Source organism: Lonchura striata, chromosome 1A, assembly GCF_050655825.1.
Source record: "Lonchura striata isolate lonStrDom1 chromosome 1A, ASM5065582v1, whole genome shotgun sequence".
NCBI classification, from domain to species: Eukaryota; Metazoa; Chordata; class Aves; order Passeriformes; family Estrildidae; genus Lonchura; species Lonchura striata.
This window is the reverse complement of record NC_140741.1, coordinates 8659593-8676845: the sequence shown is the minus strand read 5'-3', so window position 1 is coordinate 8676845 and position 17253 is coordinate 8659593. Positions and strand designations below refer to the sequence as shown.

Sequence of the window (17253 nt, the reverse complement as noted above, 5' to 3'; positions counted from 1 at the left end):
AGTAAAAGCTCTCTTCTTAGTAACAGCCCTTTTTTCCCCTCCATCCTTTGACCAAACAAAGTAACTTAAATAAAGGTAGAGCCTATTATTTTAAATCAACGTATTATTTCTATGTACTTTTAAACATCCATTCCCTCCACAAGTACTTTACAGATCAAGTTGCTGGAATGTTCCATTATATTTTGCATCACTGTAATCTGTATTTTGAGATAATTTGAAGGAAACATAATAGAGGTCTTGATGACCTCTGAACTCTGTTCTTGAGGAGAACATCAAAATAAGTATCCATAAATAGCAGAATATGGACAGATGCCGTGAACACTGGAGTTAACAAGGTAATGGCTCTGAATATTGTAATTTCAGCATTTTAAACCAAGTTTTCCTTTGGAGCTACTGACTTGAGTTTTTTAGAGTGCAAAAATCTGTGTGCCTCAGTTGTGTTCTCCAACAGGAATTTAAAATAATAATATTAAAAATACATTGCATAGAATAGGCAGGTAAGTTGAAATTCAGCTGTCTGCACTAAAATATTCTTCTGCCGTGGCTGAATTTTTGGGATGCCTGTAATATTTTAAAAAGGGCTGGTAAATGTACTGCACAATCCACAGGAACCGTATTTCCTTCTGGAATAGTAGCTGGAAACCAGGCAGGATATTACCCCCAAATTAAGTATGTCTCTTTAGGCACCTCAATTGTTCCCCTGAGGCTAGTGGCTGCAAAAATGAGGGCCAGGAGGGTAGTTTGCCAAGTCTCTTAGGTAATTTCCAGTTACTGAATGGTGAACTTATTGGGAATGGAAGCAGACTTGTGAGCAACAGGTTGCAAGGATGCATCTGAGCACTTGAAGAAGAGACAGTAACATGAGCTAGTCAAAGGCCTGGAGTTGCACGACCACTCCTGTTTGGATGACATTTATACTGAAATACTATGACTAAAGCCTGTTAACCTACTGTTGCTCCCACTACTGCTTCTAATTTGGTTCCCTTAATATGATCCAGATTCTTAGAAGTTATTGTTGAGGCTTTTTTTACCTATACATCTGCTGGGTGTTGATGGGAACATTAAGGTAGCTGGGGCTAAACAGAAGAAGTGGGCGAAACGCTCGAGTGTCACATGTTGGAGTGTAGTTTTCATCCATTCAACAAAGAATTAAAAAGAACAAACTCTTTCAGTGCCTTAGAAGGGCTTGGTTCTTTGGGTTGTGACTGGCTCTAACTGCCCAAGTCATACTCTGCTAACCTGCTATTTTTATAGCTGTGATTTCTGGGATGCATTGTACTGCCACTGCTGAACTAACAGCTGGTGGTAGATGAGAACTTAAAAAGATGAAGGCCCAAGTATGAAACGTAGTGCTCCAAAGAAATTATTATTAGCTGTGTTGTGCTGTAAGGCAGGGTCCATCTTCCTACCAGAGATACTGACAGCAATTTTTTTTTTATCCCACAACAATTTTTTTTTTTTATCCCAGTCATATATATTTTTAATTAATGTCGATTTTTTCAAATATTTAAAAAAAATTAATAGCATGTTAATATGCTGACATTTATGGAGAAAGGTACTAATTTCCTTGTTCCAGAAACACATGGATACAATGGACTTGAGCACTGTTGGCAAGATACAAAAATATCTCTGCAAAATGGTATTTCAGTAGAATGTATAAATTTAAACAGTATTAAGCCTGCTTTCAAAATGAAATACTTGGCTGATCAGAGAAAATGATGCAAGAATATCACAGAATCTTAAACATCCTTGCATGTTATATGTCTGAATTCATTACATATCATTTGGAAATACTTGACAATTTCAGGACTGGAAAGAATGTATTTTAATTTTGATGAAAGAAATACTCATCACAGTCAGCAGTGACAATTGGCTTGTTGGCAGCTTCTGCATCACCGTTTAAGCACGTTCATTGCAAGTGAGACTTTGTTCATCATCTTGTACTTAAACATTGTCTATCCACAATAACAATGTTTCCTTTTGTTAGCACTGTGACACTTCTTATAATTGTGTTGTTGAAGAAAATGCATTGGACAGCTTTGGACGTGAATGTAAACTCTGCCATCAGAATTTCTTAAGGCATTCAGAAGTGGCTGGAGAGTCAATCCTTGCAAAATTTACAATTTTTGAAGTCTAATACATGCTATCTAAAATGTTTGAAGATTGGGCATGTATAGCAAAAACAATGAACCATTTCACAGAGCAGCTGAAAAATTTTAATTCAGCTCTTCAGTGCTTTCCAAGAAAGTTAATGTACTGCAGCATAAAAACTGGCCTGTAACACTCTTCCAGAGGGGGGATTACAGCTAATAGTATTTGTCTGGTTTTCATTTATTTGCATTTTAAAGGATTTAAAATAATTTCAATTAACAATTAATTAATTATAATTTTAATAAACTTTTTGCTGGATTGGTGGTGGGGTTGGAACATTTATATCTTGGCAGTAGGTGCCAGTTTTCCCTTGAGATGTGCCTGCTTATTGGTTTAACCTATCTCCCCTCTACTAGCAGCAGCAGGCTGTCACAACTAGATGGGAGCAGCATTTCTGGAACAAACTGATTTGAAGAAGATGCCAGATTTGCAGCACCACTAGTAGCTTAATGAGAAGGAAGAGGAAAGCAGTAATTATTTTAAAAATTGATTCAGACATTATTTCAGAAGATGCTACCTCTCAAGTTTTCTAAGTGTTTTTTCTTAACTGGGAAACATGACCTGTGTAAATATAACCTGCTTACCCTCAGACCCATGCATTTTAATGAAAAGACTTGCAATTATTAATGGTATCTGTAGAAAGAGCAAGAGGAGAAAAGAATCTGTAGCTCACAGCTGAAACACCCTAATTTTCTGTGTAGTTTTGTTAAAAATCTTATAGCTGGTGCTGCCTTCAATCTCTGACATAACTTTTATTAGTTTTAATTAGTATGTACATGTTTTAAACATTTTAACTGGATGTGTAACTTACTGTTAATATTTTTTTGTTCTGAAATCTGTATGGTTAGAATTTCAAGCAAAACATCTGCAGAACTGGGAAAGATTGCTGTACAAAACCCTAATTATTTATTCTGTAATGACTATGTCGTTGTAGGTAAAATTGCCAGTTGCTTCTGAGCACTCTATTTAATAAAGAGAGCTCTCTTTCAAAAAACTAGTGGGTTTTTTGACTGATATAATCTGAAGAAAGGGAACTATTAAGTCCCTTTTTTTAGTAAAGCACTTTGCATCTACTAACAAAAATACCCTCTTGGATCTACAAATGATCATCTAGTGGCTTTATTAAATTGGCTCTGAAACACGTTTGCAACAGTGAAGACGCAAATGAGTCAAAACTGGGGCAAACCAGAGCAGTCTCCTCCTATTGTCTTGAGATGCTTCAGTGGGCTTGAATGTACTCCCAGGAAATTGAGTTTAGAGTTGGAAATAATACTGTATAACCTATAAATCCATTCTGCTGAATAGCATGAGATGCCCTTGTGGATGCAGCATGTAATTTGTGAAGAAGAATAAGAATGGGCCATGATTTTTCCTACCTAAAATGCAGCTTAGCATTTCTTGAAAGAGGTGCACATGTTAAGAGCCTGTAGCCAGTGCGGGGAAACACTCTTCTCTCCTGGCACAGCCCCATTGACACAATATTGCAGTCCCTAATCCAGCTCAGTGCATGGCAGCATAAATCTTTGTGTTGTCATGGGATAGAAATGAATGAGCCTTGCTACTTTTGTTAGTTGATTCCCTTGCTTCTAATGCTAATTAGTCCTTGTACTCAGTCTCCTCTTTGTTTGGTTTTGGTGATCCATCTACCCCTGCTGGAATGACGTTTTACCAAGTCCACAGTTGCTGAGCTGGCCTTTCTTGTGGCCCATAAATTCTGCAGTAGTGTCCATTATCAGTGACACATTCTTCTCCCCCAGCTTAGTTAACCTCCCCCCAGATCCGAGATAACACTCAGACAATAGCACCCCTTTTATCTTATCTTGTTCCTGCTCTGGTGGCTTGCTTTAGGTCCAAGTTCCAGGTATCCAGGGAGGCATTTTCAGGTAGTTTCTGTGGTCACAGATTTCAGCTGACCCAGAAGTTGGGGTGATCTTTGTTTGACCAGTGACATGCATACAAGCAGATGCTTCTTTACACACGTTTCCACAGTGGGAATTTTTGTCTGCATGCATTACCCAGAATGGGCTAAGCAGGTCTCATCTCTGCCAGGCCAGGAGATGAGCGCTATCCTGTCACTCCATTCTGTGCTTATCTCATGGCAAAGTCAACCTGTGGCTGTAACAGTGTTTAAGACAGGCAACTGTGTTCTTTAACTCCTTACAACTGGAAAAAAGGACCAGATAAAAATGTGGGATCTGCTCATTCACTGTCCTCACAATTAACATTATGATGATTATGAATCTCCTCCCAATTTAAGTCATATGTTTTCACCTTCCTGTGTTTGCTCCATTAAGGAGAATCTTACAGAATTACTTTGATGAATAGAAACCCTGATACTTGAGATCTTTTGCTTAAATTCACCATCCTGAGGTTGACTAAATCTGGGTTAAAACAGATTTGTGTAGCAGTCATCAATCTAGGATTATAACAAAAACAAGTTTACCCTTCACACAGTGGCAGAAGAAACCCCTGACACAAGGTGAGACAACATGAGGAATTATAGAAAAGAAAATTCACCAAGATTTTGAGAGTGGTAGGCAATTTGCCCTTTTTTTCCCCATCTCACATTAGAAATTCTAAGTGATCTTTTGAACAGGTGGTTGGCAATATTCTGTTGGTGAAAAGGCACATGAATTATTTGGTTTGTTTTGGTATGTTTCCTAATTTCTTGCCTCCCCTTCCCTGTCTTCCATATTTTCAACTCAAGCTGAGTTACAAACTCTGGTTAATGCTGCTGATCTGGTTCAATAGCCCCAGGTTTAATCTTCAGTGGTGTCCTCTTCCCATCCTTGTGCTGCTTCTCATGTTGCTTCACTTTACTCAGTAGTGCATGTGGTCAGTGAAGCAGAGCAAGGGATGAAAGTAAAGCTTGGGAGAGCAGGAAAAATACATCCATGTGCGAATCGGTTTGCCAGTCTCATTGTGTGTCTATACCCATCTCCCAAAGACATGCAGAGACCGACTCAGACACCCGTGTTGACCTTGATAAAAGGAACAGAACATAATGATGCCTTACTTGTCCAAGTAAGGGAATAATGTGTTTTAAAGAAGTGGATTAAGTAGACACACAGGGTTCTTTGTGTAGCTGGAACCAATGGATAAACAGATAATGAGGAAAACAATGGGTTTTGTGGTAGCTATGTAACAAGAGGCAACAGTGCATGCCTTAAGAGAAATTCAGGGAAAGGTCACCTGTAACACTGGGGACTGTCAGGGAACGCAATCACCAGAGACCCCTTCAGAGCATTATGAATGAGGTCTCTATATGTCCCATTCAATAAACCACAAGATTAAAATTTAGCAGCAATTTTGAGGTATAAAATAATAATACAATAAAATATAATGAAGTAGTTATAAAAAGAAATTTGGCATTAGTTCGGATAACACATAAGCAAAACAGACCAGGGTACTGGGAGGGATTCTCACCCTGCCTCCTGTACAAATGCAAAAGGAGCCAAACACAACTTACATACTGTGTGTTAATATATATTCATCAATAGTTCCCACAAATCTCCCATTTTTAATTCTTCAAATCTGTGTCACCCTACTGTACAGCGCGTGCTGCCTTTGTTGCTATGGGGTCTTCTGGTCTCTTTGGGCTATCCTTGGAGGAAGGCTGGAGGTGAGGTCTTCCTCACACGTCCTCTGGATAACCTGGCAGGTGGCACATGCAAACTAAGTTTGGTGTTATATAAGTAAGCACGATGTTCCAATTAAACCTTATTTATTTATTTCATAGATAAACCAAAACCAATATTTTAGACTCCCTATCTGGAATGGTCCCAACTTTATTCATATTCAAGATTGATCTTGCTCTGGGAGTTGTCTTAACTTCAATTGGTGCCAATTTTGGTTTGGGAGTCAGTTTCTGACTTCGTCCATTCCCAAGGTCAAATCCAAATCCTGCACCCTGTTTCCCACATGTATCCTTTGTGAAGAAACCCATCTGCTTCATAACACTAATCGCACATACTTTTCCAATTATTTTCCCAAATTATTGATACAATTACAATTTTATTGGCGTGAATCACATCCATTTATAGCAAGAAGACCCTGTAGGAGCATGAAAGGACTACTCTTAATAAGAGGTGGATGCATGCAAATTAATTCTAGAAAAAGTGATGTGTATGTATTAGCCAGGAAGTACACTGTAAACAATATTTATGATCATGATGGAACAAATATCATTTTTGTAAAGTTTTGCAGCACATCAGAGTGCATCAGTGTGTTCAGTGTGCTGCAATAAAGAATGTCTGCTTTTCAGTACTTCAATTTGTGTTAGAAATTTTCCTTGTTTCCTGATTTTGGTTTCAACCCAGAGCACTGTGCTTTGTCAGGGTCAAGAATGAGCAGTGAGGGAACAAAGGCGAGGGCAGTTTGTAATTGGTGCTCTTGAAAAATGTAAAAAACAGTCTTTCTTGGAAAGTGTGTAGCTTGAGTATTAGGAGATGTGTTCACTCTTGACTGTGGTAAATTGATTTGCTTAATTACAGGAGAAGTTCAGTACTTGAAGTTCTGCTAGCTACTTGACTTACCAGAACTGAATTTTCTCAATTATCCTTGCAGATGATGATATAAAAAATGTTACAAAAGTTGCAGCCAAAAAAATTGGAATTTGTATATCAAAGGAAGCTGCACAAATGTATATTGAAATGCAGACTGGTAAAATGGCACTTAGAGTAAAATCAAGCTTAACATCATAGCTGTTCAGATGAAAGTGAAATGCTTTGCTAACAAGTGAAAAAGTGCTTGCTGATTTTCCAGAATGAAGAAATGCTTTAGTAAAACGGCTGGGCTTTTATACTGAGCACTGCTTTTATACTGAGTTGCCTGCTAAGTCTTGAGCATCTGTTGGAAGAATCTTATGAAAATGTTACCTAAATCTTGTATAAAGTAATTAGAGTAAGGAATTAAGTTCTTCTGCAGAAAGTGAAATATTTAATGGTTTCTGTACTTTTACATTTTATTGTAAAAATGAAACAGGAACAGCTATAAACCCACGCTGGTTTAGTTAAATATGCTAGTGGTGAGTTATATACTGGTGTTGAATTCATTGGGTTAAACAGGGTAAGCAAATCTTTTTTCAGGCTAAATTTATGTTTCCTCTCAAATGGGAGCTGAAGGTCTAGAATATATGTCAGTGTAACTTTCATGACTGTTCTACTGTAGGCTTTTTGCATGTGACTTCCATGTCCTAAGTGATTACTTCAGGCTAAGTTGGTTTCAATTGCTTCCTTTTTTGCTTGTAATGACTACAGTAATTTTCTTCAAGCAAGATGTCAGTGCCTAGCATTTTAGAGATTTTTCTTGGATGTTAAAAACAAGCCTTAGTGCTAATAGGACATTCTAATCTTCTGCAGCTAGAAAAGGTGTCTGCTTAAAAAATGTCTATATAGATCTTTTCCATTTCACCTAGTCTACTCACAGCTCAACCCCAAGTTTTGGACTTTACTTGTCCTTTACATTCTGTTGAAAAGACTAATTGCTTAACCCTTTGTGTTACTGGTTCTCAGCTTTATTCAACCTGGAGCCTGACTATGTTTCTGTCTTAGAATTGTACCCCATTGCATCTTGGAGAGGAGAGGAGGGAGGGAGCCCTGCTTATTTATTCCTAAGTTTTTACTGCTTTCCCTTGTTTATTGTGAAGGTAGTAATGATATTAATACAGCTCAATTCTTCTTCTCTACAAGTCACCTCATTAAATTTGAGTGTTCTCTACATTTGTGTTCCCATGTGATATGGATCAAGGTCAGTCACATCACATTGCAGCCATGTATGTGTGTGTGTATGTAATACCACTCAGTGTCTTTTATTAATATTCCACACTAATAAGTGTTTACTTTAATCTATTCTATAGCAACAAATTGTCAATGGGAATATGTTCCCTTTATAGTAAAAGAATTATTTCTTTATAAGATTAAGGCAAATTCCTTATGGCATTGAAACAAGAAGGTGTTTGACCTTGGGTGATAGAATATGTGATCAGGGAAGAACAAGTAAAAGTTACTTCAGTGATAAATGAGAATTTGCTTTTTCTTGCTCATACTTTATTGACAGGAAAGTAGTATAACATCCTTTCAAAAATATTTATCCTTGCAAGTTGTCTTTGAAGTTGTTTAATATATCTTAGTTTGTGCAAGCATAATCAGATTTTCTTTTCTCCCCCCAGTCGGTGTTATCCGCTGTCCAATTTGTGGTCAGGAATGTGCAGAGAGACACATCATAGATAACTTTTTTGTGAAGGATACCACAGAGGTTCCCAGTAGCACAGTAGAGAAATCAAATCAGGTAAGTGCATTAACATATAATCAAGTTAACACCTTTTAGATGTGTGTGCATATCCGTGGCTTCTTGCTGTGTGGCCTTTTTGCTCTTCATATGCAGACAGAACTTCAAGTACTTAGACATCACATGGATAGCTACTCTAGAAAATGAGTTAAAATGTATGAAAATACCTGTGAAGAAGGTGGCTATGTTACCCTACACTATTTTTAATTTTTGATATAAACTTGCATCTTAATAGCAAAAGATAAAAGTAAGGAACAGGCATTAGAATGGGAATTCCTGTACATTGGACAGAGTACTTGAAGCACTCTTTGGAGCAAAGACTTGAAAACACTACACCAGGAGATCTAAATGGACTTTATCACATTACTGACAAAGCATGTCAGTAAATAGCTGGAGTCCTGTTGGCAAGGAAGAGGCCCAACATGCTCATTGGGGAGGATGGGATATTGTAGGGGTTTCTTGTCTGTTTTCCTTATGTAGACTCTCTCTTCCTTTTGCAGTCAAGTAATAGCCATTTCATAAAAGTTGCTTATCTGGAAGAACAGTAATATTGGGGTTTTTTTTTCTCATGATGTTTTTTTCAGGAGGCAAGTAGCAGTTAGTGTAGTGTGGAAGCAATACCAAACAAATGGTCACATCTGTGTAGGATCACAATTGAACAATCTCTGTTAGCAAAATATTGCATGTCTTCATTTTAAGCTGGTAAAGGAGTATCTCATGCATCTCTTTTCTCATGGACTTTTTATTAAACTCCAGGAACTTATTGCAAATAATTCAGCCTCTTTGTATGTTGCTGCATTCTTCATAAGAATAGTACAGTAAGGTTGCTATATCAATGTGGCTTGTATTCCAACTCATGCCCTGATATTTGGATGGTGGTCTCCTTTAATTTTGAAAATTCCTCTTTTTCATTTTCCCATTTTAGGGGGTACTACATCATTGGCTCTTGAGCTGTTTGCTTCAGGGGCAGTGTCTTAGAGGTTCTTTATTGTGCATTCTGCTCCTTTCAAGGCTTAGCTGGAATTTGTGCTTGCATGGGGGAACAGCCACATCACTTGGGAACAGATGACAGGAGCCAGTCAGGTTCATGATACCAACTCTGGTTGTTGAGGACATAAGTGGTGTCATCATCTCTGAGCAAGAGAACTTGTGTCTTGCAAGCCATTAAACTGTTCAGATTTTAAGGAATTTTGAAACTGGATTTCTGAGAAATGGTAGACCTTACCAGAAATTGAATTGTGAGTTGCTGGAAGTACAAGCTGTATTCTTGCAATGTAGGACTGTTTAAACTTGGCTTCTTTTGGGTTTGGCAAGGGGAAATGTTTGGTTTTTGTTTGTCCTCTGGGAATTGCAGGAAAATAGCTGAGTTTTGCAGATGGTTGTGAGATTTACAGTCTCTCAATACTGTACCAGTAAGATTGACAAAATGAGTGGAACCTGCTGAAAATTCGATCACAACTTTTGTAGTGACTTTAAAATTATGAAGAGAAGCAAGATAGCAAATGTTATGCAGAAGCAGTCCTAAATGTTTGGGGGGTTTTTTGAGGGGGTGGGGCTGTCCTATAGCCTCTGCTTAGTTATATAATAAGTCCTCAAATGTACTGCTTTTTGGAGTGGTGATAGAGATAGAATTTTTTTTTTCCCTTGGGAGTAGTAACTATTTTTTTTTAAAGTCTCTGATCACCCTCTCTTCCCCCTCACAATATTTTTTTGCTTCCTGTGAAAGTTAAGTGGAGAATTCCATTCACTGAGTGGTGTGAGCAGATGTCAGGGAGGTTCTCGAAAGCATTTCTGTTTCCTTCAGATCCCTTCTAGATTTCACTCTTACTCTTCCATTCCATATTTGTTTCTCCCTCTCCCTGACACCAACCAGCAGGTTTGCACTTTGGAAGCAAATCTGTTCTTCAGCTAAGGTCCTTGGCTGAACTCAGCACACTTTCTGTAGCAGCTGAATGCAGACCAGCAGACTTTGCTGAACCAGCAGAATAGGACATTCATGTGCTTTTTTGCTGACGTTTTTCTAAAACAATTGAGCTAAATGTTTTGTTAGATGCCTATTGAGTGTGTGTCTTACCTCTTGGAAGTGAATGATGTGCTGTTTTCTTCATTTGAATAGATTTATTTTGGTATGACAATGAAGATTTTGTACATTCCTTTGTACCTTGATGTAAGCAAAAAGCTACACTGTCCTGTAAATGCCTCTATTGTGGAACAGCAAAGTTAAATCAATAATAGTTAAACTGATTAGTGTACTTTCCAGGGGGGAATATTATGAGATTTAAGGATAATACAGCCTTCTAATCAGCCTGTCTTGTTTTGCCTTTGAAGGAGCAAAGAGAAAAGGAAGAAAATTTGCCATTAGCATAGGCAACAGATCAGAGAAATTAAAGTAGAGAAGATACTGACACTTGCAGGAAATACTGCATCAGAGATCATCCAAATTCTATGCAAAACTATATCTCTTTGATAGGATTTTTTCTACTGAGATAGTTGATTTGTCTTCAACAGTTTTGCAGCTTTATTTGAAGGATTAACAAATTAGAATTGGAAGCAAGGCATGGGTTTTGTGCAAATATTGTTGTGGCTTAGAACCACCAGTCTGTATCTGTGATTAGCCTTATATGTGTGTTGGCAGGAAGGACTGTTTTATTTCAATCCAAAAGAGACTGCAAAAGCCTTCTTGCAAATGAAATGTTTGATTGTTTCAAATTCAAAATGGCACTAATGCTAAAGCAATTTTTAGCATACTGAATTAAAACTGCAGGAGTGAATGGTATATCATGGAGCCTGGCATTGTGGGAAGAGAAGAATAACTGGAACCCATGAAAGTGCTGTCCATCTGTCTATAATCATGTTTATCTTACCTGTGCCTGATTTGGGCAGTTCAGTGCACTACTGGCATAGCTGTGCTTTCTAGCAATTACTGCTGAAAACTTCAGGAGCACAAGAAATGGCTATACAGAAAGTACAGAACTCAAACTTCCTAGTACGTGTTCCACAAGAGCTTTCCTGGGTAGCATGAAAGGTTTTGTGCTGGCTATTGGCATAGGAAACCTTGCAAAAGAAAAGAAACTCACAGGAAATGGAGTTGAGATCTTCCTGAAAGTAATTGTTGTAGGTTGTGGGCAGCTAGGACATAAATACTTTGAAAGAGCAGATGCTTTATAATTGTTTTTTTTTTTTTTTGACATTGTGATTTATTAAAAAGCTTGGTAAAATTATCAGCTTCTAAAGAGAAGTTTGAGGATAAAAATTAATTATATTTCATTCATAAGAATGAGGGGAAAGGGGCTTCAGACCTAAGAGATGTTGCTGAAGCAAGTGCTAGATTTGAATAAGACTGAAGGGTAGACAAGTGAGGGAAATGTAGGGACTTGATAAGAACATGGCATATGCAAAGGCATGAAAATAAAAATGAGAGATGTGAGACTGATGCAAGAGCGAAGACCTTAGTGATAATATGGGTGTTGGTGCAGCACACTGAGCCTCTGGTGCATTTTAGTCTAGGTTCTAATTCTCATAGCTTCTGTGTCCAAAACAGAATGTATGTAAAAATATTTTTAATTGTAAGAATAACTTTCCTTACCAGTTACTGACCTGAGAGTTTAATATATTGCACTAGGAATGAAGAATGGCTGGGTTTTATGTGAGATACTGGGAATGTAGTAACAAAACAAGGCATCAGCTTAGATCTGATACAAGATCCAGGTATTAGGAAAGCAAGTCTGCCATTATGAAGTGATTAATAAGGAGAATTTATAACAATAAGTTTCTATGTATGGTGCTTTGTATGTTTAAGCATAATAAAGCATTATGTGTTTTATTACACTGTTTTATTACACTTAAACAGCTTATGAAAGCTGTACTTGTGACCAAAACATCTCTGAAAGCCTATGGTTTATGGAGGTGGGTAATAGGAATAATAAATAAAATGCTTTGAAGAGATGTGAATATTGATGGGATGGTGGGGTAAGAAGGATATATTGCTCAGATTTCATGCATTTTGAGCTGTCAATGCATGGTTCATATTTGGAATTATGTATAGTCTCTGTCTTCAATGATTCCATATGTGCCAGGAGATAGTTGTGTAAGTATTAGCATCAGTGAGGTTTGGATCCAGTGGGGGAAAGCATTGCATCTAATTTACATTGGTGAGGCTTAGAGTTCACTGAATATTCATCTGGACTACTTTGCTCTCTTCTTTGAAACCTCTGCTTGATTATTTAATCTCTTTAATACTCAAAGTGTGTTTAATTGGAAGAGTGGTTACTTACTACAGGAGCTGAGAAGACAGGTCTATTACCTCAAGTCTTGCAAGCAAATGTGCTTTTTCTGCCATAAAAGCTTGTGTATTTTCTTAAAATAGTACTTACCTGCAACATGCTGAGTAATTTCTGCTTTCATTAAATTTGACTGAAGGCTGAATGAACACTTCCTGGGGTTATAAATACTAGCATTCATAACTGAATTAAATGTAATTACAACGAAAACTCAATTAAAAATAAATGTCTGTCTGAACAGAATAAAGGCTTATAGGTTAACTAGAGAGAGTTTTCTTTGAAATCACTGAAACATTGCTTGTGTGAGTCACAAAAATAAGAATGAGTTTTAGGTTTTTTAAGTGCATAACAAATATTTGCAGTACTTATACTTCCATGTGCTTTAGCTGTATAGCTTACTCTAATAACTAGGAGTTCTAGCGAAATCCAACATATATCTGAAAATGCATATTTCAAATCAGAAGTGGATGGGAGGAAATCTGATGCTACCTAGAAGGCATTGCTGTTTTGACAGCTTGAGTTCTGATGTCTGTGAAAAGCTTTAGAAATCTGTCTCATGTCCACTTAGTGGATTTGAAGAGTATAAAGATGGGATATATATTTTGATGCTACAAAGGAGGAGTTTTGATTATTTTGGCAGTACCTGATTATTGGTTATTGAATCACAATTTTCATCTCGGTCCACATACAGCAGGTCAAAGCAGTGTAAAAAACCCAACTAAAGCATATGGGAAAAGAAATAGATTAAGCTCTTGGAATCTAGGGAGAATTAATAACTGCAAACATTCTTTGAACTTACCTAAATGTCCTGGCATGTTCATCTGCCTGATTTTGCTAAAGGTGATCTGGAAAGGCTGTTGTGGGGAGATTGGTTGGTTGGTTTTGCTTTTAATTTGGTTTCTGCCTCTTTTTTTAGTCTTTGTTTTGCTTCTTTGACTTAGAGAATAATGCCTGAAAGATTTTTTTTTTTGTTCTTTTTCTCTGCTTATTTTGTTTTTAGGGATTTTTTTTTTTTAACACTAGAAAACCAAACATCCAGTATGCTACTCTCCACTCTGACTTTTAAAAACTTTTAAAAACATGGGTGTTTGGAGGCACAGCACAATCACACCTCTCTGGCCACAAGGTTGATGTGAAAACTTTGTTGTGCTGCCTATTCAGTTCACTCTCCAGTCAGCATTGCTGATGTAACTGAGCCTTGGGCTATGATGGTGTTATCAGTCCTGGTTTGCATCACAGTCTTGCAGAGGGTTGCACTGGCACAAAAAGGAGGAGACAGATGGCTAAAGAGAAAGGAGGCAGAGGATTTTTTCCTCCAACAATTAATAACAGTTTTAAATTTGTTTGTTTGTTTGTTTTTCAAAATGTCATTGAATTTAAGGATTAGTAACAAGTGTTAGTTTTAACCCCAGCTCGTAAGCAAGCACCATGCAGCCTTTTTTACTTCCCCCTTTCAGTTTATTTCCTCCTGACGTGCAGTGGGATGGGGAGGAGAATCAGGGGGAAAAAAAAAAGATAAACCTGTAGGTTGAGCTAAGAACAGCTTAATAAATGAAACAAAGTAATATTAAATAATTATAATAATAGTAGTAACGACAGAGAGAGAGGGAGGGAAGAATAAAGCCCAAGACAAACAAGTGATGCCAAATAAATTTGCTCACCACCCACTGACCGATGCCCAGCCTTTCCCTGAACAGAGAGAGATTTGTGCCTCCCACCCAACTCCCCAGAGCTTATATGCTGAGCTTGATATTCTGTGGTAAGGAATATTCCTGTGGGAAGTTCAGGTCAGCTGTCCTGGCCACATTCCCTCCTTGTGCGTGTGCTGACTGGCAGGGAGCATGGGAAGCTAAAAACTCCTTGAATTTGTGTAAGCACTGCCTAACAAACTGATGTGCTGGTTGTTGCCATCAATATAATTTTTGTACTAAATCTGAAACCATGGCACTGTGCCAGCTACTAAGGAAAACCCCCACTCTGTTCCCCCTGAAATCAAGACAGGAAGTAAAAATTTTCAATTTCCTGATTACAGTTCACTTCCTTTAATTGCTTTATTTCAATTTTCTAGACTTCTTTAATGATGTCCTGACTTTGGTATTTTTCACTAGACTACTGGTCGGGATAGAAATAAGAAATTTTTTTGTTAAGAGAAGAAGGGGAAGAAGAAGAAAAACCAAGGAGAAGTTAAATTTTTGAGATTATTTTGAAAAAGAAAACTTTCAGGTCTCATTTTTGTAAAGAAACAGAAAGAGGGGCACAAGCCCAATTTTTTCTCCTTCGCAGGTCACCTTAAATGAAAAGAAACTGCTTCCTTCAAACTCCAAGTGACAACAAGAGGGGTCAACAGCCCTTGTGTTGTAACTTCATTTCTCAGAAGATACTTGCTTTGAGAGGTAACATGATCTAGAAAAATAAGCACAGCATTGGGTATCTGGAACTCATGTCCAAATTCCAGTTCTCTCAGTAACTTGTTATCTGGCCTAAGGCAAGTTTTGTGCTAATTTTCCTTTATTTCCTGAAGGGGAAACTGGAACACAGTTCTATGTATATTATCTTCTATCTCCATGAGATATAAATATTTCCTTCCTCTTTAATTTAATCTATATTTACCTTGTGTGGGTGCAGAAGTCGTTTGGTTGAGTTTTTTTAATCAAAGCGAAAACAAAACTAAAACCTAAATTTTTCTCCTTGTTGCTCCTGCAAGCAGAAATCTGTCACTGTGATCTGTAGGATGTAGCAATCTTCAGAGACCTTGAGTCTTTGGTTTGCAGCAGTGCTGAACATTGCCAGAAATGGGTGGTAGTTACCTAAACCGGCACTAGATAAGCATGTTCACTATTTTTTACTACCAAAACCCCACTGAAGGTAGGACTACAGAGGCATTGTAAAGGAGGGGTAAAAATGAAGTGACATTATGAGTGTGTGAAATGGTGTTGTCCATCATTCAAAGTTTTCAGCCTGTTGTTCAGATTGTGGTACTGCAGCAGGTTTGTTCTTGTGTATTTACTCTGTGTAGTGAGGCTTAGGTCTGCTGACATGTTTGTTTTCCTTAATTATTTATTTTTCCTAGGTCTGTTGGGTGTAGTCCAAAGAGCCCCAGGAGTTAACAGGCCACAGTTTGAAAATTCTTGTGCATTGCTTGCAAATCTGTTCTGGGGTAGCTTTTTTTACAAGCTTAACTGGAATACTGTCTTTAAGAGGTGGTGCTAAGATTCTTGAAAGGAACCTTGCTGCTCAGTATGGTGTGTTCTTCCTGAAACCAAGCAGGTGACTGGAAGCTAAAATTAAAGCTGCTGTGTGAACTGAGGGAGGCTTCTAAAATCAGAGAAGTGCTGCTTGTGTGCTGTCATTAGTAAATATTTCACAACAGCATCTTATATACAGTAAACATTGTTTGGCTTCTAAGTGTGCAGGGAATGGCAGAAAGTAGGAGTCTGACCTTTATCATGTCGGGCAAAGATTTTAGGGTAATACTGACAAAATGACTAGTTTCTTTGAAAAGTCACATTCAGTTACTTCTGTGCTGTGATTTATAATGCTCCTGTACCTCAGGCAGTTTTCTGTTCTCATTTCACTGTTTTTAGAAGACTATTAAACAGCACTGATGATGATGTATGAAGAATAACTTGTGTATATATTCCAAACTTATTTTAACAGCTGCCTTTCTTCCTCTTGTCAGGTCTGCACAAGCTGTGAAGACAATGCAGAAGCTCATGGGTTTTGTGTGGAATGTGTAGAATGGTTGTGCAAGACCTGCATCAGGGCTCACCAGAGGGTTAAATTCACAAAAGATCATACTGTGAGGCAGAAAGAGGAAGTATCTCCAGGTAACATATTTATAATTTCACAAAGAATTTGTGTCTTCATTGGAAAATTATGTTGGACCAGCGCACTTTTTTAAAAAAGTGGCAACTTGAAATCTGGTGTTCTAACAGTTTTTTTATCTGTGATAAGCTGAATAGTGGTACAGGTTGTTGGTTTTTTTTTGTGTTGTTGTTTTTTTTTATTTAACATGTTTTAAACCAATAAATACCCATAGATTTTTATCTTCCACATGGATTGATTGCAAATTATTGTCTAGACTTTGGAGATCAGCTGCAGAAAATATTTCTTTAGGCATTTGGCTTCTCTAGTTTTACTAGAGGTCTAACAAAAGGTTAATATGAACTTTATTGTTGTATACAGCAGGAAAAGGAGCACTAATAGATTATATCTTTTCAGCATTCTGATAAACAACTAGCCAAAATTCATGTTTTAGCTAAGTATCTTTTGTGCTTGAAATATTTTGCCTTAGGGAAAGTATATTATGAATTGGAGCATTTTTCCTCAGTAGGATCTACAATAATTCAGGCTAAAAGCGTTCTCAAGAGATCATCTAGTTCAGCCTCCTGCTTCAGTTCTGAGTTCCAATTGCTCAGGGCTTTAGCCCTTTGGGTCCTGGGAACCAGCAATGGTTAATGTGGTGTACAGAACAGCCTCTCTGAGAAATCTTGACTACTCTGTGGTAGAAAAGGTTGACTTTTTCTGTTCATTG

The 17253-nt window shown here is 37.6% G+C and overlaps 1 protein-coding gene across 8 annotated transcripts in view; it reads left to right on the top strand.

Moving 5' to 3' along the window:
• Positions 1-17253, top strand: part of TRIM24 (tripartite motif containing 24) — a 168039-nt gene that overhangs the window by 127068 nt on the left and 23718 nt on the right. For all 8 annotated transcript variants that reach the window (XM_085568664.1, XM_085568661.1, XM_085568663.1 and 5 more), the window contains 2 exons: positions 8321-8439; positions 16399-16546. In XM_085568664.1, coding sequence (XP_085424790.1) covers positions 8321-8439; positions 16399-16546 — 267 coding nt within the window. The remainder of the gene's footprint in view (positions 1-8320; positions 8440-16398; positions 16547-17253) is intronic.